At 42.6% G+C, this 25,186-nt stretch overlaps 1 protein-coding gene across 1 annotated transcript in view; it reads right to left on the reverse strand.

Moving 5' to 3' along the window:
* The window catches only part of TMEFF2 (transmembrane protein with EGF like and two follistatin like domains 2), a 222,134-nt gene extending 201,213 nt beyond the window's left edge, over positions 1–20,921 (reverse strand). The window contains exons 1-4 of the mRNA XM_038585208.1: positions 20,730–20,921; positions 17,233–17,342; positions 9,670–9,799; positions 4,808–4,834 (exon numbers count right to left, since the gene is read on the reverse strand). Of these exons, the coding sequence (XP_038441136.1) occupies positions 4,808–4,834; positions 9,670–9,799; positions 17,233–17,342; positions 20,730–20,901 (439 nt within the window). The 5' untranslated portion in view covers positions 20,902–20,921. The remainder of the gene's footprint in view (positions 1–4,807; positions 4,835–9,669; positions 9,800–17,232; positions 17,343–20,729) is intronic.
* Positions 20,922–25,186: the final 4,265 nt, after the last annotated feature.

A 25,186-nucleotide genomic window follows, 5' to 3' on the forward strand; every position in this document is an offset into this window, starting at 1 on the left:
TTCTGCAGGGGATTATTTTTCTTTTGATAATTAGAATCATAATTCTTCCCATTGTGTGCTGAGAAGAGAATTTACATGTAATCTCCTTGAGAGTAAAAAGAAAAAAAAGAAAAAACTGTGTCGTAGTCATTGTTACAGCTGCAGAAACCTTGCCACAATACGTATGTTTTATTAGGCTTGTTCAATTCAACCAAATTCCTGAATATCATCAAGTTCAGATAAGAAACATAAGGATTTTTTAAAAATAATTTCTAAGTTCTCAAACTTCTTACAATACTGTTTGCTAGTTTTTAGCAATCCACATAATCAGAAACAGCATCCTAGGGTCTAAAATTCGTTGCAATGTAAACATCTCTTGCTCTACCCAAAATGTATATAAAGTGAGTGTCCTAATTATGGACATCTGAGTAATACCATAGGGCAATTCTACATTAAATAAAAATATATCATAACTGGTTTCACATAGTGAAGTTAACACAACAATTACCTGGATATTAAAAAATCAGTTTTTATACTAATAATGGATATAAATTTTATTTCTCACTATACATATCTAATATTCATCTATTAAATAATTCTCTTAAAACTATGTGATTATATAAGTTGTATAAGGCCCAGTGCTTCCTTTTACCTCATGAGATGAAAATATACCCATTGTATCTATGCTGTATGCCTTAGAGACATTTCATTTTTATAGATGTTATCATACAACTTCCCATAAGATGTTATTAAAATTTAATTGTGAATTTTCTTAGACCCATAGCAAGATAATACATTCATAATTATTTTAATAATTAAAATATAATTTTCATTTTACTGGACTTATTTTTTGTTTTTGGGAGCCTATCAAAAGTCTAATCAGTCCAGAAATATTTTAAAAAGAGAATAATGGAAAATATTCATAGCTTTGTCTTCATAATATGATTAAAAGACCTTGAGAGGAAAGCAGGGGTTAAAAATTATCCTTTAACCACCCACACATCTCTGGATTTTGAGAGGTTTCTTTAATACTTTCTTTCTTGCTGCAGTATTTGTTGCTTAAGGAAGTCTGTGGGTGGATAAGATGTTATTATCCCTCCTACACAGACCCGTTTTCTTATTTACAACATTAAATCTCCATATATAAAAGTACTTAAAACACCAACTCTTTCCTTTCAACTACGTTCTGAAATTCTTCGGAATTTGGTCCGCATGTTACCACACATTACCTTCCTATAGGACACATTTATAGTTAAGTATAGTTTATCCTGATTTTTTTTTTTTTCAAGTGCGAGTCTATCCAGAAGGGGTCTTTGAAGTAGATGCCTTTCCAACTTTTTGTTTGAAAACAAGTCTGATGTTCAAAACTAATAATACAAAATTATTTTTTTATATTAAAGAGTTTCCTTACACACGAAGAGGTTACAGTCATTGACATGGGAAAAGCCAACCTTTAGGATTTGCATGCAATATTTCTTACTACACTACAGACTACCCTTATAAGTGAACATACATTTGCAGATCATTAAATATATTTTATCTAAATTTCATTAGCCCCTTGAATTATTTAGATCAATAGATAAAAATTTTAAAACTCCTTATAAAATGTGAACTAACCAATGTCATGAAACCTTTAAATCTCTTTCATATTGTAGTAAAAATGTTCTCTCAAATGCAGTAAATGACGGATATGCCCTTGTGCAAATGGGATAAACTTATTTTAAAGTAATCAAGTCTAATCTTCATTGCTAATATAAAATTCATTAATTTGAAAAATACTGGGCAGTTTTTAAAAAGTAATAAATTAATGTATTTTGAAGTGATTTTAGATTTGGAGGTTTAATGATATCATTTACAATAGCCATACATACAATGTGTTTTGCAAATAAATTTGTTCACTTCACTATTCAGATCAATGCATTCCACTTGGGAATTATATTAACTTTTGTTAAAAGAAATTAGAAAAATAATCATTAACCACCCAAAGTGCTTGCAAAGATGCCCCAATTATTAACTAAATACACATTATTGAGAATATATCCTACAGAAACCAGTTAGAATAATCACTAGCTAGGATTGATGGATTAACCAAACAATCACAGGTAATTTAATCACTTCTGGTTAATTCAAAGGAAACGGATTCTGGCTCCTCTGATACCTTGGTAATAGGCACTATCAAAATACAGAGGCAAGTTCATCCTCTGTACAGCAGAGGTGGTAAGTCAAATATAGTTTATGTACAATCCACTGGATATGTGAATTGTAATTCTTCAGGTTAAACTAGGTTTTTAGGTTATAGTTATTCAGCTTTTTTGGCACCTTATGATAATAGACTAAAAAATTAACGAAAATTAAAATCATTAGTATTTCAGAGCAAAGTAAGACAAAGACTAGAAAAAAAAGGAATTTAGTTAAAAAATTGTTTTGTCTCTGATTTAAAAAAATAGTTTATGTAGTAGGAATAAACACTCATTATCACAACTTTCAGAACAACTACTATTTAAAGAGTACAACTCAAAATTAAGTGGGAGTTATATGTTCTTCTCTTTTTCTAAAGCAATGATTTTTAAGAAGTTGCTTTGTTTTTCCTCGAAGTTACTATAAAGTACCTATAGTTGAAAGGAAGGGTAAAAAGCAAACAGGAGAAGAGAATAAGAAAAGGAAAGTGGTTTCCAACTTATGCATAAAGTTCAAGTTATAAACGTATCCTTGACATCAAAATTATTTCCTAAAAAATTACCTGATTTAGATCCCTGGATAACTTAATAAACCCCAAATTTCAATACGGAATGCAACAAGGAAGAGTGAAGTTGACTTCATTTTCACTTGCATGAGCTAATTATAATGAATGAAAGCTGGAAGCCAGTGTCTGAGATATAAACTATGTCTTCTTAAAAAATAAATTAAAATGAAGAGATTATATATGATATGATAGGGGACTCAAACATAAAAAAGTATATCATTACATTTTAATAGAAAGAGCAATGTAGATTTTCTGTGTTCTAGCTTGTTTTGGTCTACGTCCATACCACCCTGAACCCACCCGATCTCGTCTAGCTTGTTTTGTTTTTGAAGATGCTAAAAAATTAACAAGACTTGTTGCATGAATAGTGGAATGTTGAAACTCAACATAATATCTGCAAAATTAGGTAATCTATATATAAAGATTAAATGTATCTGGGAAATAAACAGGGTTTTGCACAGTAACTACTTCATTCCAAAATCAGCATTTTTTTTAAAAAAGATTTTATTTATTTATTTCACAGAGAGAGAGAGAGAGAGAGAGAGCGCGCGAGCAAGCGCGGGCACACAAGCAAGGGGAGTGGTAGGCAGAGGGAGAGGGAGAAGCTGACTCCCCGCTGAGCAGGGAGCCCTGGGATCAGGAACGGAGCTGAAGGCAGACAGATGCTTAACCAACTAAGCCACCCAGGCGCCCCAAAAGCAACTCTTTTAAAATTGATGAATTCCTTAATATTCCAATGGTGAAACAGCTACTCAAGCAACTCTCTTTTTCCTTTCTTTTTCTCTTTAAGATTTAATTTGTTCTATTAAGCTCTTCTTTTCAAACAGCTAGAGAAGCCTCCTTAAGAATACTATATTAATCAGCCAGAGGGTTGGCAGGAAAACAGTTTCTTAGACATAGTGAATGACTGTCCTAACATCAAATGACTGTCCCATGATATGTGACATTGAAATAAATTTCATGCTCTCATGGTACTAAATCTTGACTCCTGTTCAGTCTCAGTCTTTATGGGAAAAACTGTGCTCCAATATTTTGCTGTAATTGTGTTCTCTGGGTATTGCTTATTTAAGCTAGTTAAGCCTTTCATTACATAAAGCAACTTGGTAAATCTTTGGAATATTGTCCAAACTAGATAATAAAGTGTGATAAGTCAGATCTTTCCTGAACCCAAGGCCTTCTTTTCTTTATCTTCTATAAAATTCTGCTTTTAAAAACTAAAATTTACTTGGAATCATACATTTGATCATTTATACAACTTAAGCAAGGCCTTAAGAATGTAGGTCTTCGTTCATTCTTTTTATTACTTTTGTTGAAATTTTATCTAATTTTGTTTTCTTGCTGTGCATAAAGGTGGAACTTTGAATTTCATCTGAAAAAGCATTTTGGGATTTACAATGAAGATTCAATTCATAAATAAAGTCTTATTTGGCAGTACCTCAGACCAAATTTTAAAGGTTTCTGCCTCTTTTATCTTCTATGTCTCCCTAAACACACAATTTAATGGTAAAAATATGTTTTGCTTTAGTAAAAATAAATATAAATTAATCAAAGAAGTAATGTAGTGAATTAATTTCATTGTCTTAAATTCTGTTTATCATTCTTATTTTCTTTTATGAAAAGAAAGCTTTCCGTTTCAAATTATTGATTTGGTAATTAAGACCTTGTTTACATGATATGTGTTAATATCAGTACCTGGCAATTTAGGGCGCTGCTATATACTTTAAATCTCTGTATTTAAGTGATTTCTTCAAGAATTCTTTCTGCCCTGCCAAATGATCTTGGAAGCTTCTGTTAGGAAGTTTGACATGCATATCTATCTCAAAGAAAAGTAGGGCACAAACAATAAATAGACTAATAAAAAATATTAGATGACAAAGTTCTTAAGTAAGATTCATAAATATTTTAAATAGTTTTCATGGTATATACATTTACTTAATAAGTAGAATGCTACTTTTTCATTTGCCTCTTTTCTAAAATGGAAAATATGAATTTGTCTCAGAAATCTATAATGGTAAATACATAAGTAAATATACATAAATAACATCCACATAGAATTCTTCAAATATATAAAAAGGCAAACCTTACCTCCATCTCCAGATCCTGATCCTGCATCTAGGGGGAGAAAAGAAATACTTTGGTTTTGTTTGAAAAACATATTCAAAAACTATTTATGACTTTATTTAGTTCATGTTTACTTCCTTTATTAAGACAGTAATATAATGGAGAAAATGATTACTATTTATTCTGAAAATACATATTCACATCAATTTAATTTAATTTGTATAATATAACTTATAAAATAAAGTATTATTTTCATTCTTAAACTTTGTAAAAAAACTATTATCTAACTGATATTATATCCTATTTTGATTATTATATTCTAAAATTGACTATGTAAAATCTCTCATATTTTTACTTTAACCAAGATGAATTTTGTGCCATTGACAAAAAAAAAAAAAAAAATTGAAAATGAAATGCTTATAACAGTGAGATTCAGAAATTAAACAGGCTTAGACATGTGGCAAATAAACTCATAATTAAGGCTTATATTATTGTAAATCACATACACACAAAAAGAAAAACAATTTATAGATGATTATCTTTTTATATAATTGCTATTATGTTTTCCAAATACCACAATTGTGGAGGAGTTTATCTGCCACCAACAACATACTTCATTTTTGAAATCAATAGAAGAGTGAGATTAATTTTTGTTTTTGTGCTTAAAATTGGATAAACTCTAAGTGATGTTGGCAGAAAAAGCCAGTACCCTCCTGCATTCTCTTACTTCATTTCTTCTCTCCCCTCCTTCCTACGTAATTGCAGTTGGTCAAAGTTGTCTGTTTCAGACAACTTAGTTCTCAGAGACACCCAGTTTTCTAGTTGGGAGTCAAGACCGTTGAGTTTCCAACTGGTTCCACCTATTAAGTGTAGACATCATCTTCTTTCTGCCTCTCCACTTCTTTTCATTCTAAATACATTTTGTTCTGTATTTTTAATGCTAATACTGGGGAATCAGACTAATATTGATATTTTCTGTCTGAAATGCTCTCATCTCACACTAAAATCTCAACCAGGATTCAAGAACTATACCAAATGCCATCGCAATGAATTTGTGTTTGATGCTTTAGTCCAATTTAAAAAACAAAATAAAGCAAAAACCCAAAAACCCATTACTTCTTCTTGCTTGCCTCCATGACAGTTTATGAGAGGCATGGCATAAAAAAATGATAGGGCATATGAAAATCCACAGAAGGCTGACATATGGAAGAGTGGTTGCCTCCCCAACAGTCATGCTTGCCATCATGCTAGGCATTAGCAGTGTCAAGACGGAGCAGTAATTTAAATAATACGTCTTGGTGGAGACTCATATTAACTAAATTCACAGGGTCTAACAGATTAGGCCACCAGATTCTTTTCTTAAGGCAAGCTAATTGGTAAAACAAGTTAAAATAAAAACCCTACTTAGTAAATGTATAATCAAATAAGGATTTTGATCATATGCCTTCACTGTTTAATGATAACAGATCAAGAAAGGCTGAAGCATTTGTCACCCTAATAGAATAGTCCTGTTAGGGCAGCCCCGGTGGCGCAGCGGTTTAGCACCACCTGCAGCCCAGGGCGTGATCCTGGAGGCCCTGGATTGAATCCCACATCGGGCTCCCGGTGCATGGAGCCTGCTTCTCCCTCTGCCTGTGTCTCTGCCTCTCTCTTTCTCTCTCTCTCTCTGTCTATATGAATAAATAAATAAAATCTTTAAAAAAAAAAAAAAGAATGGTCCTGTTAACTGAACTGGTAACCCTAACTCATGGAACCATCACTTTTGGACAGGACAATGCATGAATGGTCAATATTTGTATAATTTCACTGCTAAAATTTTAACTAAATTTATTTTGATTAATTTGAAAGCTTAATTTAGTATCATTTATAATCATCAGAGGCTAACAGGTCGTACTATGATAACACTAATACATTCCACAAGGTTTAGTTGAATGTGTATAGTTTCTCTTCTTTCTAAGACTGTAAATCAAGAACCATGTCTTGTTCAGCTTTTTATACTTATATGCATGTAAGAGGAAATACATAAAACCTTACAGATTCAAACCTCCGAACGTTACTCATTTGATAACATAAGGAATGTTACATAAGCTTCCTAAGCTTATCTGTCCTCTATTCAATGAATATAGTAATGTCTATCTCATTGGGTTATTTTGAGGCTTACTGCACAATAGCATATTTTAAATGCTTATCACTGTGTCTAGAACATAAAAATTAAGATTCTGAATAAACATTTAGCCTATTCATCTGTGGATATTCTAATAAGTACATAATGGCTTGGGAAAAGCAAAAAAAAAAAAAAAAAAACATGGTAGTAGTATATTGGCTTGTCTTTCTCGTGTATCTTTCTAAAAAGTCAAAGGGCATAGCTCTTAAGACAATTTTGTTTGATGTGACCCAAATTAAGTAAGTAGGAAAGAAAGAAGTGATAGTGGAAAAAAATAATCACAAGTCCAATACATCATTATGAGATAGTGATGGGAAGCTTTAATGGTTTCTTTAGTATAAGATAAATATGTAGCCTACTGAAGTCCTACTGGTGAGACACCTAAAGAAGTCATGCTTTTGAATCTAAGAGTCTGAACGCCTCGTTAATGCATTTCTTATAACACAAAAAAGTGAAGTTGACATTGAGGCTGTTGAGCAGACTGCCCAATCGGAAACCATTTTGGGACAAAAAAAAAAAAAAGATTTGTAAATTCAGTGAAATATAACAAAGCCATATTTTCTACTGTCTTTTATTCCTAGAGATCACAATTTGCCATCTCTATTCAGTGTCAAATAGCATTAAAAAATAAGTGGAAAAATCTGCAAAGAAAAGAATAAGAATTTCTTTTGGTTCAAACGTCAGAACTCTAATTTATTTACAGTCGGACCCAGCTAATCAAAATTACTTTGGTTCCTCTATCATTATTCAGCTCAAAATCCTTTTAGATTTACAAGTCAATAGGACACACATTCAGTAAAACTGGCTTTTACTAAATCAATCCTACAGAAATCTAAGTATGTGAATCAGCTAGGTATGGATCACTCAATTGTGGTTCAATGTTCTAGTCGGCTATGTATGTATTTTCATAGTACAAATAACATGTTAGGGACTAGAATGTAAAGACTTGAATAAATCAGGAGAACGTGAGTGCCTGAGCCTACAAGAACCTGGAAGTTGGCAAGTAAGAAAGAGAGATTTTGGTACCAAATATTATTAGCCTTCCCATAACTTCATAACTCTTTATTATGACAACTGCCAACTGAGAATTTGGCTACGTCAGAGACAGGCTGATATCCCATGTGATCTTGGAATAGGCGAACCTTTCCTCAGTACTCCCTGGCGTTGGCCTCCATCATTCTTGGTTTCTTAGAGTGTTTCCATTATTTTTCCCTATGCAATCTGTCTTAACATCTCACTTTAAATGTTCTTCTCCAAGGGTATGGCAGATTGATTTTTTGTAACTAGTTTGCTCCTTCTCTTTCTGTTTCCCCCATTTTTACTGTGAGAGCAGAATCCTGGTCCTCCTCCCTCCCCACTGGGGAAGCAAGTCCACTGACTCTCCCCTGTTACTGTCATTTTCATTCATTATTTTTCAGACAAATGGAGTGGCAGTGATCCCTTTGCGTTAGCAAATCAGAAGCAAGTGGGGCACCAGCAAGGACATTTAGTTCACGAGGCAAAGAATCATATAAAAGACTATTTAAAAATCAAAACCAAAACAAAGGCCTACAACATCATCTGTGAATAATAATACCATTCTTTTCTGCGAGTTCTTAGGAACTTAAGTAATCACTGGTAACATCTGGAACACTATCGATTACTAACAATCAATAGGCTTAGGATAATCTTTTAAAGAATACAAGCCTTCCTCTTTGCTTGTTTTCCAACCCGCCTCAATCTACATGTGACTATTAACATGGTTCCCTGGAACAGAAATACCTGTTATCCAAAAAATATGTGTTATCTAACACTTGTTATCTTTCCAATAAATAAGATTTTTTTTCCTGGCACTATTTTGTCTTTTCACTTTTGAAGGAAGTTCCTATTTTGGGTCATTATAATTTTCCCTGACATGCTTATGCCATCCAATTCCTCAGAAATTATGACTTTCTAGAAAGATGCTTGTGTGCCATTAAAGACAGCTATCACGGACACTGAAGTCTGTAATATATGTGATTTTAATGTGTCAAGCCTAATCTGTAAACTCAGCTGTATTTTAAAGCATTACTCTCTCAAGCTGGGCTTTGTTGCCCTTGTTTATTGTTCTTCCTGTAATACTGTTCAGCTCTAACAATCACTGCACACAAAAGGAAAACCTGAGAAACTGACTCTTCTTCCTCACTCCCTTCAGAGCACTCTTGGTAAAGACAACTTAAAAGAGCTTCGTGGAATCCCAGGCTGACTGTGTTAGAAAGGACAGATGTCCTTCACAAATACATTCTTCAATATAATCATCTAAATGGTTAAGAATAATATTTTATAGTGCTGCGGAGGTCACCCACATTTTTATTTTCAAACCCAGATCTGCAAAACTGCCCTCCAGCAGACGATGCTGTTGTTCAAAACAAACCGACCAACCTTTTTAGTGAGTAGATAGGTTTCTCTATATTTGGGACGTGGGCAGTAAATCTAGACTTCTAATTATATTATTCAACTGTCTGCATTTCATTAAATAACATATGCATTAAAATCAACATCCTTATGGAAGATTTTCTTTTTCTTCCAGAAGTGATTTGAAATGTAAAAAAAAAAGACAAAATAAGGATAATGTATGCTTTGTACAAAAGAATGAGAGGCTTATCCAGCCAGTATATAGTCTGAATTATTTATTTGGAGATAATAGAAAAAGCAAGACACAGTCTCCCAAGGTTTCAGGGAGTCCTTGGGATCACACACGTACCTGTGGCGCATGACCCTTCAGACACCACAAGAATCTCGCTCTGCTGTTTGCATGCAGCCTGCCGCAAGTAGCACTCATTCTGGTAGCTCTCCCCATTGGAGCCACACACAGGCACGTAGTCACTGTTGCACTGAGGGACACACAGAGAGAAGCGTAGGTTAGTACTGGAGGCCTTGACACCTTGAACAGAAATAATAATTTACCAAAGAAGGCATTTGTTTTCATTTTCAGCAATCCCATTGTATCCACTAAAGTCTTTAACCTTGTAAGAACATCATTCAAAGATACACAGAAGTAATGTTAAGTCAGCCAATCAGTCATCTGATTTTGTTGAGGGGCTGCGGGGCCGGGGGGGGGGGGGGGGGGAGCTTTTAAATTGGTCAGGTGATTCCAACAAAGTGATTGGCAAGCAATACTAAAATACTAAATACTTTTAGCAATACTAAAAAGGTATAGCAACAAATGTTATCAACATTTTTTAATACTGGTTTTCAGATATACACCCATCTGGCTTGGCGGGGGTGGGGGGGGGAATCAAAACATGCTACGATATTCAAGTATTAAAAATAGGTAATGCCTATCTGTGTTTAGAGCAGATGTATATCGCCAAAATGCCAATGAAATCAGTTACTCTTTAGTATGGTTTTTTTCTCTGTTGAAGTTTAATCTTTACAAACTTCTGTAAGTTGGATAAGACATTTGGGTTACTAATTAATCTGTCACATATCTTTAGATATTGACAGATATACTGCAAGAAACACCAAAAGAATGTGGAACACAGGGGGAGAAAACAACAACTGTTGAAATCTATGTAAGCGGTATTGATTATTGAAAAGCATGACTATTAATATATATTTCATAAAGAGAAGAGTTCATTTTTAAAACAGCCTCATTACAAAAAAAGTACACATTTCACAATGGAAATTAGGCAACCTACAGGGTATACTCATCATAATATAATCACACTCTAAGGCATTAGCGATCCTTGGCTGTGTCCTATACCTGCTAATTACACTAAAGATGTGATTATCTCATGATTACTACTACTGATGTGTTTCATTGCTTAATTGTAACAAATGTAATAACTAAGATGATTATTTATGAATACACACATATGCCAGAAACTAAGTAAAGCAAATCATACGTACACATGCATGTGAAAACACTTTCCTATCTTCTAGTTCTTATTAAAATACTTGGATTTTTCATGGCTGTAAATTTATAACACATAGAAAATAAACCCATGATCTAGTGAGATGGCTAGGAAACTTTTAACATATATGATAATAAACCTAAAACTCTATCATAAGGTAAATTCAACTCAGATTTATACGAAAAAAAGTACAAATTCCCAATAAAATTATAATCTTATCATAAAAACCTGGTATTTATTTTTTTACTCTATTTCCTGAGAATATCTGGACTTTCTCCTTCTTCATCAATCATTTAACTCTTGCTCTTTGCCTTTATGTAACAATGGCTTAATCATCCGAGTAATTTATATATGAAATAGGATAAGCCAATGTTGTCTGCAATGAAAGTCTTATTTTATGAGTCTTTGTATCTGTTATTAAAAAACTGAAACGTAGCTTAGTAATAGCGATACACTTTTCTTGCCATAGTAAATCCAAATTGTATGATACTCATATTATGATCTCCGTTAACTGCTAACATGATGATTTAGATATTAAATCATAACTACTTAGAAATCACTTCCATGTGATTAAAATGATTTAAATATTTTAAATATGACACGTTTTAGAAATCTTCTCTATTATTCCTAATTTAGATATTCTGGAAGCCCTCTGTGCAGTAATTCCTTTCCACAGTTACATTCTTGGCTCCCAAACTCAGTCTACCTGTGTTACTATATTTAAAAACTGTTTTGAAAAATAAATAAATAAATGAATGAATAAATAAATAAAAATAAAAACTGTTTTGATTAGAACCTTTCACTAATGAGGATCTTTAACTCGATAGGCATTCACTTCTGATCAGGTAATATGTGTGTAAGGGCTGCCTTCCACAAACTTTCGAAATACATATGTATTTTTTAGCTTACATCTGAGAATTGCCCTACCACAGGACCCAAAACATTATCACTATTGAAGAAGAAAGGCAATGGCCAAACGTCAGTAAGGAGTCGAATTCTCCAGTGAGCAGTACGGAGGGAACACCAACTACATGGGGCTTCCGCTCCATGGTCAGAACCATAGCCTGGGAGGCAGGTGGATGGACAGGTGCTTGATAAATGTGCCGTGTTCAGGACCAGGGAGGATTTATGAAGACCCACTAACACCACAGTGGTTACCTGAGCACACGGAGGAGAGCTTGGAAAGCAGGGAACAACTGTAACCTGTCACAGTCAATGGATCTGGTGACACTCGCAGTAGGCAGAAAATAGTCAAAATTAGTGCGATGGCTGGACTATTAGCTTCTCCTGTTCAGGTCCTAGAATTCTAGTCTTTGGCTACCTTTTAATCTCCATCTTCAGACCTGCCTACAACAATGTGTAGATTATCTGGGCCCACATTTTCTTCTCTCCAATCCCTGGAACCTCTCTATTTATCTTTCTCATCCACTTCTGCCGAGTATTTAGATGTAGTGAGTGGACAGGGGGTAAGGGCGGGAGGTATTTATCATCTCTGTCAAGCGCTAACACACAATGCTGATGTGCATCTCAAAAGACGGAACAAACTGATAAAGTGCTCATATGCCACTTCTGAGGGATGCAGTAAGCCAAATGTGAACAGTGCTAAAAACAGAGCTGCCAAGTTCCATGCACAAGCCAAGAGGGAGATTTGTATGGAGCTGAAAAGAGCTTAACTGTAGATTATCAGCGCGATGTTTTTGGCCTTTAATACCATGCCTTGCACTCATTAATATGAATACTACAAGGAGGAAGCACACTCTCAATCATTACGGCTCAGGAGTGGAAGTCTGGTCCTAGTTTCCTCAATTTCTCTCACTGCGCTGGTGGAGGGCCTTGTGTGTATCTCACAACTATTAAATATTTAACAAGCTTGTAGCTCAGTTTTCCCATTTGAAATGGTTACCTAAGGCATTTGGGAGGATTAACAGAGTCATGTCTTTAAAATACTTTGGAATACTCATTTATAAAAAGATATGTAAATTATTTGTGTCTCACGCTAAACATTTTTTTTGTTGTTTGAGTATAGTTGACACACCATCTAAAACTGACACTAAACACACGTCTAAAATTATAGAAATAAAGGAAAACAGAATAACCCCCACACATAAAAATAACCTAAGTATGCTGTTAAAATATGCCAAATTATTGGAAGTAGTTTTTAGTGGCAATCATGATACTGCTCAGTTTCAGATGAAAGGACGGATTCAGATGTTAAGTGACTTGCTAAAGGCCACAGAGTTGGCTGGTAAGAGAAAAAACAACACTCAGGCCCAGATGGCTAGACCCATAAATGTATGTGTTGTACAAACTCCCTCTCAGGGGAGGAATGATTCTATTTTTCTTAAGATGTTATAAAAATCTTAAGTTTATTTTCCAAATATGTGTTTTCCAGTGGAATGATTTTGCTCCAAAGTGTCCACATTGCTTAAGAAAGTAGCTACATATCACACTAGTGTATTCAATGACTTGACACTCTAGAATATATGGGATTCATTTTACTACAAATGAACAAAAATGTATGTGAGAAGTTTTTTCCTATGATTTATTGCTTGTTTGGTTAATAAGGATTTCTTTCAGCTGAGATTTCAGCATCTAGAAGCTATGTAGAACTTATATTTTATAGATTGTCGGCACCTTCCATAGAGTCTGGCATGTAGAAGGTACTCCACAGATGTTAAGTGAATTCTTGTTATATTCCCAGTTGTCAAAGGCTTAAGAATAATGGCTTAGGATATGGTAGGTTTCTCTTCCAAAAAAGAAAAAGATAAAAAACCTGCACATGTCCCAATCCTTTGATCATTCCATAAGTAACTTTTTCTTCTCTGTAACCACATTTCTTTAAATGAAAGAAAATATGACTTTAAGAGTGGGCAAGCCTGTGGCTATGGTGAAAGTGACTCTGTGTGACTTCTCAAGCTAGGTCATTAAAGGATACAGCTTCTATCTGGCTCTTTCTCTCTTTCTGGACACTTGCCCCTGACACCCAGCCATTGTGGTCTGAGGAAACTCAAACTAGCACATACAGAGAGAGATCCACATTAAGGACCAGGGTGTCCAGCCGACAGTCAGACATATGAGTGGGAGCCCTGAGAAGAGTGCAGAACCAAGCCTTTGAATTCTCCCTCTCCCTCAGCTAATGCCAAGGGAAGCAGAGATGAGATGCTTCCCTTAAGCCCTGTCCTATTGTAGATTCATGAGCAGAAGAACTGTTCATTATTTTTGGGGCCACTAAGTTCTGGGCAATTTGTTATGCGGTTCTAGTAGGTGGAACAATTACAGATCTAAAGCATGCTTATTAAATACAAATAATGAATACTTGAAATAAAGGATATCTGAAAGACAGAAGGCTTCATCATATTTTAAAATTACAAACTGATAAAATAAATAAATAAATAACTGATAATTGGTCATTGTATGACCAATGCTATCTATGGATAACCACTATGCTTCTTCCTTTCGTCCTTTCTTCCTTACTTCTTCCTTTCATTCATCTATCCATCCATCCCTCTAATTATCTCTAAATTTTCCTCTCCACAATTGATATATCATATTGACCAGCATGCCATCTGGTATTCTGATAGGAACATGGCTCCAGGCCGTATCTGGAACTCACATCATCACCTAAAAAACAGCTGTACTACCTTGGATACTGAATTGTCTACGATAACTTGGTATTGCTGTTGCTGATATTCTCACTTGCACGTATAATAATATTTGGGGAAAAAATTAGATTTGGGGTCAAAGGACATAGGTTCTTACTTTAAGATCACCACTTAATGATGGTTATTTATATTCTGGGCCTTAATTTCCTCATCTGTAAAAGGAGGAGGAAATAATTACCACTCACTCAGTTCTGACAAATAAAGGGGGAATATGTTTATTTTCAATCATCTAAGAGAAGTTAAGGCAAATATATATTCACTTTAATGTTCCAAGTTGGAAAACTATAGATCACACGCGCGTGCACACACACATACACACACACACACTTCTCTGAAATTTCTCTCTCCAACCAGAATGACCATGGTTTCCATCCTATTTGAATGAAAGAATTTCTGTAAACAGAATAAACAGAGAGTAGACAATCTAAGCTAGTTTAGTATTTAGGAAAATAAATTATCAGGACATCTCCCTTTTCATCATACAGGGGAAAAAAACAAACAAACAAACAAATAACAACAACCTCAAACTCATTGGAATGTACCGGAAAAGGACTGAATCAAGATACTCTTAACCTAAAATATCCTATTATTCTTTGCACAATTTGTGCATTTTCTTTGATCTTCAACTTAATCCAGCCATTCTATATTCTTACTATGTGTAGAGTCTAAATTTTCCAGAAGGAAATGTTTATTTTCTCTGGACAGACTGACAACCATCACAAAGCAAAAGCTAATAGCAGTAGTAATCTCGTAGTAAATTTAAATGTTACAGGCATTAGGGAAAAAAAATACATTGTAGGTTCTTATTCAAACTTGCATTCATTGCCCACTCCCAAATCTACTCCACTCAAAAGGTATTTAAATTAGTGACGAACGTAACGGGCTGACCAAAGCACGAAAAACATAAACATTTTTGTCGGTAAAAGTTTTACCAAAACCCTTTGCGGAACCTGAAAACCGAACATAATTTCTTTAATAAGAAAACCATGCGTCCCTTTTAGTAGCATGCATCCATTTAGAATGTTGTGAACTCTGTTATTTTTCTCTTGTTGAAATCGTATTAGAATTATGGCTTTCCATTTGAAGAACGTTCTTTTTGGTTCATTTTATACCGTTTAGGAATTCACTTCTTATTTCTACCCTTGGTTATGAAAGTAAGACAAATTTATGGGAATCACAATCCAAACGGGGGGGGAAATCCACAAAATACTTTGAGTCTTTAATTAATGATTTATCCACCTGTATTTTCTCCTTAGTTAGCATTTGGGGAAAGTATGAATTGGAGAGTTTTCATGCTCCATCTCTCTCATGTAGTTCATTGAAAGAACATAATTACATTGTTCAGTGTGGCTGGAGACCTTAGAGGTTGGTGTTACATGCATATTAAATATGCATAAATATGTTTCTAACACTCTAGTATGGTCTGAAAGACTGTAGTATGGTCACAACAATACTGACCCACCAGGAGGTGGTGCACTTTGCAAATATCAGTCATTTTATTGCTTTTCTTAGAAAGAAGAAAATAAAGTCCAAGCAGCTTTTAGCTTATTTACAAACCATTCAAACTATATTTAAATATGAATTCCCTTATCTCTCTCACCGGGAGGTTGAATGCAACTTAAAATATTTAATTTCATCAACAATTCTAAATACTACATGCTGTATCAATTGTCTAGACCGAATTTGGGCTTAATATTTTCATTTCATTTATTCTGTATCGATTCTTCTTTTCTTTTCTTCTTTTTTAAATTTTACTTTTGCCTACAATCTTGGAAAAGTTTTCCCTGATCCCACTTATGTAGTTTTGTTTATTCGCATATTTCCTGGTTGAACCTTGTGTTAGAATTCATGTGCGTTTAAAAAAGTAATTCAGCAACACTCAAAGGTGCATAGAAGACATTAGTACAACGCCTATGATAGTTGAAGGTATATATGCTTGTATACACATTTTGGGAGAAAAGAAGGTTTACAATTTACATGGGGTAAAGCATTTGTTAGATGATGACTGAAGAGCTCTATCTTCTATAGATACTCATAACCCAGTTTTGATGATACCAGTGCTGCAATCTTCCCCTCTTTTTTTTTGAATATTTTTTATTTATTTTTTTAACATGAGGCAAAGTATATTTTTCTAACATTTATGAAATGACTTGCAGCTATTTGTACTCTTTTGGATTCCTGGGAGATTCAGCTAAAATTGAATGTGGTCCATGAGAAGTTGATATATATTAGTAAGTTCCACGATTTCAAAAACTAGCACAGTGGTATTGAAGTCACATTAATAAGGAGTTTATTTAAATACTTAACCGGCTTGCCAGGATAATAAAACCTAAAGCCATTTAGGCAGAGCAACAGGATCAAAAAATGATAGCCCCAATGAAAAAAGAACAAAAGTACAAATCCACACTTCTTTTCCATTGATTATTTTGGCTATTAGCCCCAGCAGCTGATTTATAAAATGCATGCTAGACGGGACGCATAAGCATAATTTGCCTCTGACACATCAAAAGAACAACCTGAAGCTTTCTACCGCCAGTGGCATTCATAACTCTGGCATACACATTTCTCCAAAAAGCTCTGTCTTTTCTGACATCCGTTGGCTCTCTTTGCAGTACAGTACTCTTGCTTGGTGCCAGCTTTCCTCTTAGCTTGCATAGCTATAAATTGCCAGGTGATGGGTTGTAAAGGGAGATCCCTCCTTTGTAGTCTCGTTAATGAATACGAAGATGCAAAAATCAGACTTCTTACCTTGAACTGACAGACGCAAGTCACAGTGTCTCCAATTCTTAAACATTCCCCATCAAATTTACAGGTGTTGGTGTCACAGAGGAAGAGATCATTTTCTCTGTCATCATAACCTCAAATTTAAAGAGAATACTCCAGTCATTAAAATATGTTATAGACCTTAGGGGGAAAAAAGAAAAAGCACTATCTTGAAGCTTTAAAAGCATTGCTCTAAATTTTAATTCCAATAACCACAGCTATACTGCAAGGTCATTCTCTACTGATAACCTCCAAAATCTAGTTAAGTGATCAATATTCATTTCTTTCTTTTCACAGTTCTTTTCTAGCCAATTCTCCTTTAATATTCTTTTTTGATATTGCTATTTTATTTTAGCCAGGGTTAATGCTGGCAGCAGTAAATGAAGGTTTCACACTTGCTTCCTAGCTTCATTATTTTTTTTTTTCTCATTAAGTAGACGGTAGTTTATGACCCCCACACTCCACATTTTAGAAATGAGCTGGTGATGGTCTCTGAATGTCATTTTACCAATTCTCCATTGTTAATCATTCTTTTACTTTAAGGTCTGGAACGGCCCCTTATTTGGAATTTCTCCAGACAAAGAGGAAACAAAGCCCCAATAATAAAGATAAACAGGCACAGTGTTTGCCGTGATGGTCTGCCTGGCTCAAATGAAGATTGATCACCTCTAAGTTAACAGGGGTGGAGAGGTGTGCCAGGTTCTCAAAAAATCGGCCAGGAAAACAAGTTTGTTCTCTTTAGTTTCTGCAGATCTCTTTAAGATAGCTGGCTCACAATAATACATTTCTTAATTGTCAAACTCAATTTCACACTTAGGTTAGTTATTTCCTAAAACAATACTATGCTTGGCAGGTAGCAGACCAAGTACGCGTTGGACCACAAAGCTGTGACCGTTTCAAACAAGTGATTTTGCAGGTTGTTGAACATGCCTATGATAAAGCACCGGAGAAGGGATTCGACACCTGCAGAGTGGAACTTAGCTTCTCACAAATATATATATATATGCACCTACGAACCAGGAAGGAGTTAAAGAAAACCTGTTCAATTTTACAGAGAATAACCAAATTTAGAAATTGCCAAAAACAGAACAAAGGCCATCTCTTTGACCCAAATTTAACAGGGCTGCAGAGCTCAACCTGTCTTTAGAAAGCACTAACTATGATGATGCCTAATCATTTTCCTGGTGGAATTTACAGCCCTTAGCAGCCTTGGACTGCGTGTTTTTTCATCCTGTGAGTTACAGTTGGCCGTTCCCACCTCCCCGAAGTTCCAGCCACTTGAGCTTGCATGCATCCCTGGGAACCACTTTATTCAGAGACAGATTTAACTACAGCAGGATCCCATCTACAGAAGATGAGAAAATTCCATGCACACTCGCGAGCACGAGCAGACAGCGGACCTGGGGGACAATGCCCCGGGCAGGTTGACGCCGTTTGCAAAGCCAGAGAAATGGCACCACGACCCCGGCCCGGGGATGCGCGCTGGGCCGGCTCCAGGAAGGAAGGCCAAGGCCACTTGGGGTGCAGCAGCCCGCAGTCCCCCGGCCCGGCTTCTCTCCGAGGCTTCGGGGCGCGGAGCCCGCCCAGCTCCCAGCTCCCAAGGGGCCCGGGGGCCTGCAGGGCGCCTGGCCCCTGGAGCCGAGTCACCCCGCGCCCCCGGGTCAGGCCCGGCTGTGCGCACCCCCACCCCCCACCCCCGGCCTGGGAGACCCGCGAACCGCCTCTTTCCTCAACTTCCCTCCGCCCCGGAGCAGCTCGGGGACGCCGGGGAGAAGCATCTCTGGGCTGCAGACGCGACGTCGTTTGCAGCCAAGTGGAGGAGGAGGAGGAAGAGGAGGAGGAGGAGGATGTGAGAGAGGGAGCAAGGGGGGAGGAGGGATGGGAATCTCCCGAAACCTAAGCTCCAGGATCCGTGTGACCTGGGCTCGAGGGCCAGAGCAGGGCGCCTCGCTGGCACCCGGGATCCGCGCATCCCCTGCAGGGGCCCTATTTGATTGATCGCTTTCTCGCTGGTTCTCTCATAAAGTTATTTCTCGCTCCTTCTAGCTAGACTTTTTTTTTTTTTTTCCCCTTCTTTCTTTTTTCTTTAATGACGGGAAAAGGGTCTGCTTTTAGGCTTTCCCACAAAGGTCGGTCGGGTGCTCTTTTGGGTGGATCCACAGAACCATCCCGTTTACTCTTTCTTAAAGAAAAAAAAAAAAAAAAAAGCATCCGCAGTCCTAAGTGCAAGGATGCAAAGGTCCCTCCACCTGCACTTTCGGGCCCCCCAGCCCCGCCCACCCCCCCACCCACCGTAGCGGCCTGCAACGGCTCCCGGGGCTCCTCGGGGTGCACGGGGGTCGGCACAGGAATGGGGGGGCCCCCGAGAAGACGCACGGAGGCAGGTGCCCGGGGCTGCAGACGCGGCTCCAAGGGGTGGACGGGGGTCCGGTCAGGAATGGGGGGGGATAGTGGGGGGGCCCCCGAGCAGACGCACTGAGGCAGGTGGGGGGGCTGCAAACTGGGCTCCTCCGGGTGGACGGGGGTCGGCTCAGGAATGGGGGGGCCGAGCAGACGCAGGCAGGTGCCCGGGCTGCAGACGCGGCTCCAAGGAGTGGACGGGGGTCGGCTCAGGAATGGGGGGGACAGAGGGGGGGCCGAGCAGATGCACGGAGGCAGGTGCTCGGGGCTGCAAACGGGGCTCCTCTGGGTGGACGGGGGTCGGCTCAGGAATGCGGGGGGCCGAGCAGACGCACGGAGGCAGGTGCTTGGGCTGCAAACGGGGCTCCTCCGGGTGGACGGGGGTCGGCTCAGGGATGCGGGGGGCCGAGCAGACGCACGGAGGCAGGTGCTCGGGCTGCAAACGGGGCTCCTCGGGGTGGACGGGGGTCGGCTCAGGAATGCGGGGGGCCGAGCAGACGCACGGAGGCAGGTGCTCGGGCTGCAAACGGGGCTCCTCCGGGTGGACGGGGGTCGGCTCAGGGATGCGGGGGGCCGAGCAGACGCACGGAGGCAGGTGCTCGGGCTGCAAACGGGGCTCCTCGGGGTGGACGGGGGTCGGCTCAGGGATGCGGGGGGCCGAGCAGACGCACGGAGGCAGGTGCTCGGGCTGCAAACGGGGCTCCTCGGGGTGGACGGGGGTCGGCTCAGGGATGCGGGGGGCCGAGCAGACGCACGGAGGCAGGTGCTCGGGCTGCAAACGGGGCTCCTCCGGGTGGACGGGGGTCGGCTCAGGGATGTGGGGGGCCGAGCAGACGCGCGGAGGCAGGTGCCCCGGCTGCAAACGGGGCTCCCCCGGGTGGACGGGGGTCGGCTCAGGGATGCGGGGGGCCGAGCAGACGCGCGGAGGCAGGTGCCCCGGCTGCAAACGGGGCTCCCCCGGGGGGACGGGGGTCGGCCCAGGGATGCCGGGCCCGAGCGGACGCACGTTGGCAGGCGCCCGGGCTGCAGACGCGGCTCCTCCGCGGGCCGGGGCGGGGCGGCGCTGGGGCGCCCGGACTCACCGGAGCAGTTCCAGCCGGTGGGCGTCTGGCAGTCGCTCAGGGAGGTAGGGAAAGCCGCGAGCCTGGCGGGGCGGGCGACGAGCAGCAGCGCGCCGGGCAGCAGCAGCAGCCAGCAGAAGCCCTCGCACAGGGTCCAGCCGCCGCCCGGCCGCGGGGGCTCCGCCAGCACCATGGCTACTCGGCGCGGCTCCGCAGCGGCCAGCGGCTTCCGGGCAACGCGCGATCGCGGGGGCCGGGCGGCGGGCTCCTGGGCATCCCGCGGGCGGCGGCGGCGGGGGGGGGCGCGGCGGGCGGGGACGCGGCGGCCGGAGTTTCAGAAACATGCAGCGCCCCGGCCCTGGCCCGGCAGCGGGAGCGTGGTCGGCCGGCGGGCTGCGCCGGGGGCTCGGGGCGCTGCGGCCATGGGGGGCGCGGGCGGGCGCGCGGGCGGGCGGGGGCGCGGACGAGCCGGGACGCGGGCCGGGAGCACCGTCAGGGCGCCGCTCGGGCCCGCCGCCGCCGCTCGCGCTCTGCCGCCCGCATCCCCGGCGCTCGGGAAGCAGCAGGTCCTCAGCCCGCCCGGGGTCACGTGGGCGGGGGCGGGCGGCCGCCGATTGGCCGAGCGGGATGCGGCCCGGGGGGCGGGGCCGGGGGCGGGGCGCGGCGGCGGCGGCGGCGGCGGCGGCGCAGAGGGCGGCGGGGGGCGGGGGGCGCCGGGGGGCGCGGCTGCAGGGCGGACCCCGCGCCCCGCCGCCTGCCCCGCTCCCGCGCGCGACCCCGGGCCGCCTGTGCCCCCGCGGCGGGCGCGTCTCCGAGCTGGAGCCGGGGCGGGGGGGGGGGGCGGAGCGCACCCGGGCTCGCGCCGGGCGGACGCAGCGGGAGCGGGGACCGGGCCCCGGGGCCGGGGGGAGGGCGGCGGGCGGCCTGGAGGCGGCGGCACTTACCGCCGGAGCCCGCGACCCCGGACCGCCCGCCCCGCTGACCCAGCCGCCCGCCGGGCTCTCCGCTCCCTCCCTGCTTCCCCCCTCCCCCCCCCCCCCCTCTGTCTCACTGTCTCTCTCCCTCCTCACTCTCTCCCCCTCTCTCCCCCTCCCTCCCTCTCCCTCCCTCTCCCTGTCCCTCTCCCTCTCTCCCTCCTCCTCCCTCCTTCCTTCTACCCCTCTCTCTGCCTCTCTCCCTCCCTCTCTCCCTCACTCTCCCTGTCTCTCCCTCCTTCCCTCTCACTTTCCCTCTCCCTCCCTCTCCCTCTATCTTCCCCCCTCCCTCCTTCTCTCCTCCTCTCTCCCTCTCCCTCCCCTTCCTGCCCTTTCCCCTCCCTCCCTCCTTCTCCCTCCCCTCCCTCCCCCTCTCTCCCTCCCTCTCTGTCCCTCTCCCTCCGTCTCTCTCCCTCTATCTCTGTCCTTCTCCCTGTCTCTCCCTCCCTCCTTCCTTCTCCCTCTCTCCCCCTCCCCTTCCCCCTCCCTCCTCCTCCCTCCCTGGAGGAGCCCCGACCCCCCGCCCTCCCCCCCCCCCGGGAGCCGAGGTCTGGAGCCCGGGCCGGCGGGTCCCGGTGCAGCGGGGACCCTGCGGGCGGGGCCGCGGGGTGGGACCGGGGTGGGACCGGGCCGGACCCCGCGGGGGCGGCGGCGGCAGGTGCAGCCTGGGGAAGCGGCTCCGAGGAGGCGTTGGGGCTCGGCGGCGCCCTAGGGCCCGGGGGGGGGGGGCGGCCCGCAGAGGCGCGCGGCCGCGGGCCCGAGTATCCCCGGCGCGGGCTCTGCGCTCGGGGACGCCGCCTCCTGCCGCGGCCACAGCCCCCGGAGCGCCCCGCGGAGTCGCAGCCCCGCCCGGGAGCTTCCCGGGACTCGGATGCGGAGCAGCATCCCCCGGGGACCCGGCGCCCCGGGCGGCCGCGGTGTGGGGCTGACCCACGGGAAGAAAGCTCCCGGGGCGATGCTCAGTGATTCAAGGTTTCTTTCTCCCCCTTCCTTCCCCAGCACCCTCCTTGTAAGTCACCCCGTCCCTCCCCTTCCCTCCCACCCCTTCCTTCCTCCTAGCCTGCCTTCCTCGCTCCCTCCTTCCCTCCTAACTCCCCACCCCTCTCCATCCTTCCTCCCTCTCCATCCTTCCTTCTTCTTTTCTTTTCTTGTCTTTCTCTATTTCAGGAGGCCTCATCTCCGGCTCGCCCTTTGCACCCCTCGTCTTCCCCTCCCTCCTTGGGGTCCCCCGGACTTGGGGGGGCGTGCTTGATGGACCCCCGCGGGCAACCGGCGTCCACCCCGGGTCACTTCCAGGAGGCCCCGGGGGCCCTTGGCCGGCGGGGACCCTCGGTCTTCCGCAGGCCCCGCCAGAAGCACGACTTGCGCCCCAGCTCTCCTTTAAGTACTTTAACCTCCAACCTCCTCCCACTCCCTTGATTTCTAACTTCTCCTTTGAGAGATGCCATCGTGCAGCACCTCAGAGCTTCAGACAAACCTCATCTCCCCCCCCACCCCAGGTGAGACCCATCCCTTATCTTGCATCTCTACCTCCGCCCCTAGGTTGCACCCCCCGCCCCCCAAACGCTCCCGAATATTTCGGATCCCGCGTGTCTCCCTCCCTGCGATGAAGCAGCAGGTCCCAGTTGTGGTCGGTGGCATCTCCCCCACACCGACAAGGACCCCATTAAGACAGATCAATTAGACCAGACGCTGGAAGAAGCATCGGAAAACCGGCTTGGAGACGGCGCAGGTGAATTCTCCAAGGAAACGGGAGGCGTGTTGGACGAGCTCTAGTGTTGAGGCAGCGATTAGGGTCCCGCGAGGGGACCTGCTATAGGATTGGGCGCTGGGCCCACGAGTGGAATCCTCACCCACCCTCCTAGCGCGGTGGGAGGGCTCCTCAATCCCCTGCTAAGGAAACTCTGGCCTACTTTCTAATACTATGTATTCTTCCGAAGACATGTTGCCCAAAGTGACTTAAAACCCCAAAGAAAAGTTAATGACTGGTTGTGACTGGTTAACACATGCAGTTACCTCCACAGAGGTTCTTGAGATCATTACACAGTTGCCAGCAGAAGCCTTTCCCGGCAGGAATGCTGTGATCCCGGTTCAGCAGGCTTTGTGCTCGGGTGTTGGAGAGCCACGAGCCACCCAGAAGCAGATTCCGAGGCTGGCAAGCACCACCAAGTGGCAGAAGAACATCACTCACCAGCAGAGTGTCGTGCAAATACATACGTTATTCAGCCTCATTATCAGCCCCGCAGAAACAGACAGGAGTTGTGTTTTGGGGGCAGTGAGGATCAGATTAGTGATGGGATGAGGGTTTCAACTCCCTCCACCCCCACCCCTGACAGAGTCCAACCAGTTTACTCATTAGAACTGAATTAAAAACTAGGTCTACAAAACAAAAACAAAAAACAACCCCAAAAAACTAGGTCTACAAATTGCACTTTGCACCGTGCATTATGTGAATACCAGCCATACAGTCCAGTCGGCTCATGCATTTGCAAAATTTCTCATTTTAAAAGTGTACAGAATATTTGCTTTCAATATCTCTTAGCTTAGAACAGTTTTGTTTTTTTGTTTGTTTGTTTTTGTTTTGTTTTGTTTGAGACATACACACTCTAGAATCGTCTTGGAGGGGGTAGAGTCAAGTCGTATTTTTTTTTTTTTATGATTTTATTTATTTATTCATGAGAGACACACAGAGAGAGAGAGAGAGGCAGAGACACAGGTAGGGGGAGAAGCAGGCTCCATGCAGGGAGCCAGACGTGGGACTTGATCCCAGGTCACTGGGGTCACGCCCTGGGCTGAAGGCGGCGCTCAACCGCTGAGCCACTGGGCGGCCCGTATTTTTAAGTAGAAATAGCCCAGAGATTTTTTCCCATGGAACTTTTTAAAAAAGTTTTTCCCCCTCTGTGGAAAGGTCATTGATAAGAACCGTGAGGTTACTCAGAGCGTTAATGGGGGTGCAGTTGAGAGAAGAGGGGGAAGTGTTTCTAGAACAAAAATAATTTAAGATAAATAAATGAACCTGAAAAAATAAGACCCTGCCGATCAGACCTCTATCTCCTTTCTGATCTCTACTACTTTCGGATGTTTCAATAACGGTAAGATACATAGTGCGCTTAAGTGTCGTGCAGGGGGGAACACCTTTTTCATCCCCACGAAACCCCTATGAGACAAAGAATTCCTTATCTCCATTTTATAGAAAAGACACATAGCTTTCAAAGTATCAGGGGACTTGGCCAGTGTAACAAACCTGGCCAGTGGCACAGCTAGGACTCAGCACAGTTTTGTCTGAGGTCAGAGCTCAAAACCTCTATCACCATTGTCTGCTGCACCACGATTACCTTTCAGCCTCTGAAAAAGGGAACCAACCAGGAATGTATTAATTCTGTCCATGCAGTCTCTGTCTGCAGAGTACCAGTAAGACCCAAACATTAAATCTCAACCCTGAGCAATCAGATGTAGTGGTTTCCATACTTGCAAATCTTATGAATTAATTCATACGAATTACTT

Source organism: Canis lupus, chromosome 37 (genome assembly GCF_011100685.1).
Source record: "Canis lupus familiaris isolate Mischka breed German Shepherd chromosome 37, alternate assembly UU_Cfam_GSD_1.0, whole genome shotgun sequence".
NCBI classification, from domain to species: Eukaryota; Metazoa; Chordata; class Mammalia; order Carnivora; family Canidae; genus Canis; species Canis lupus.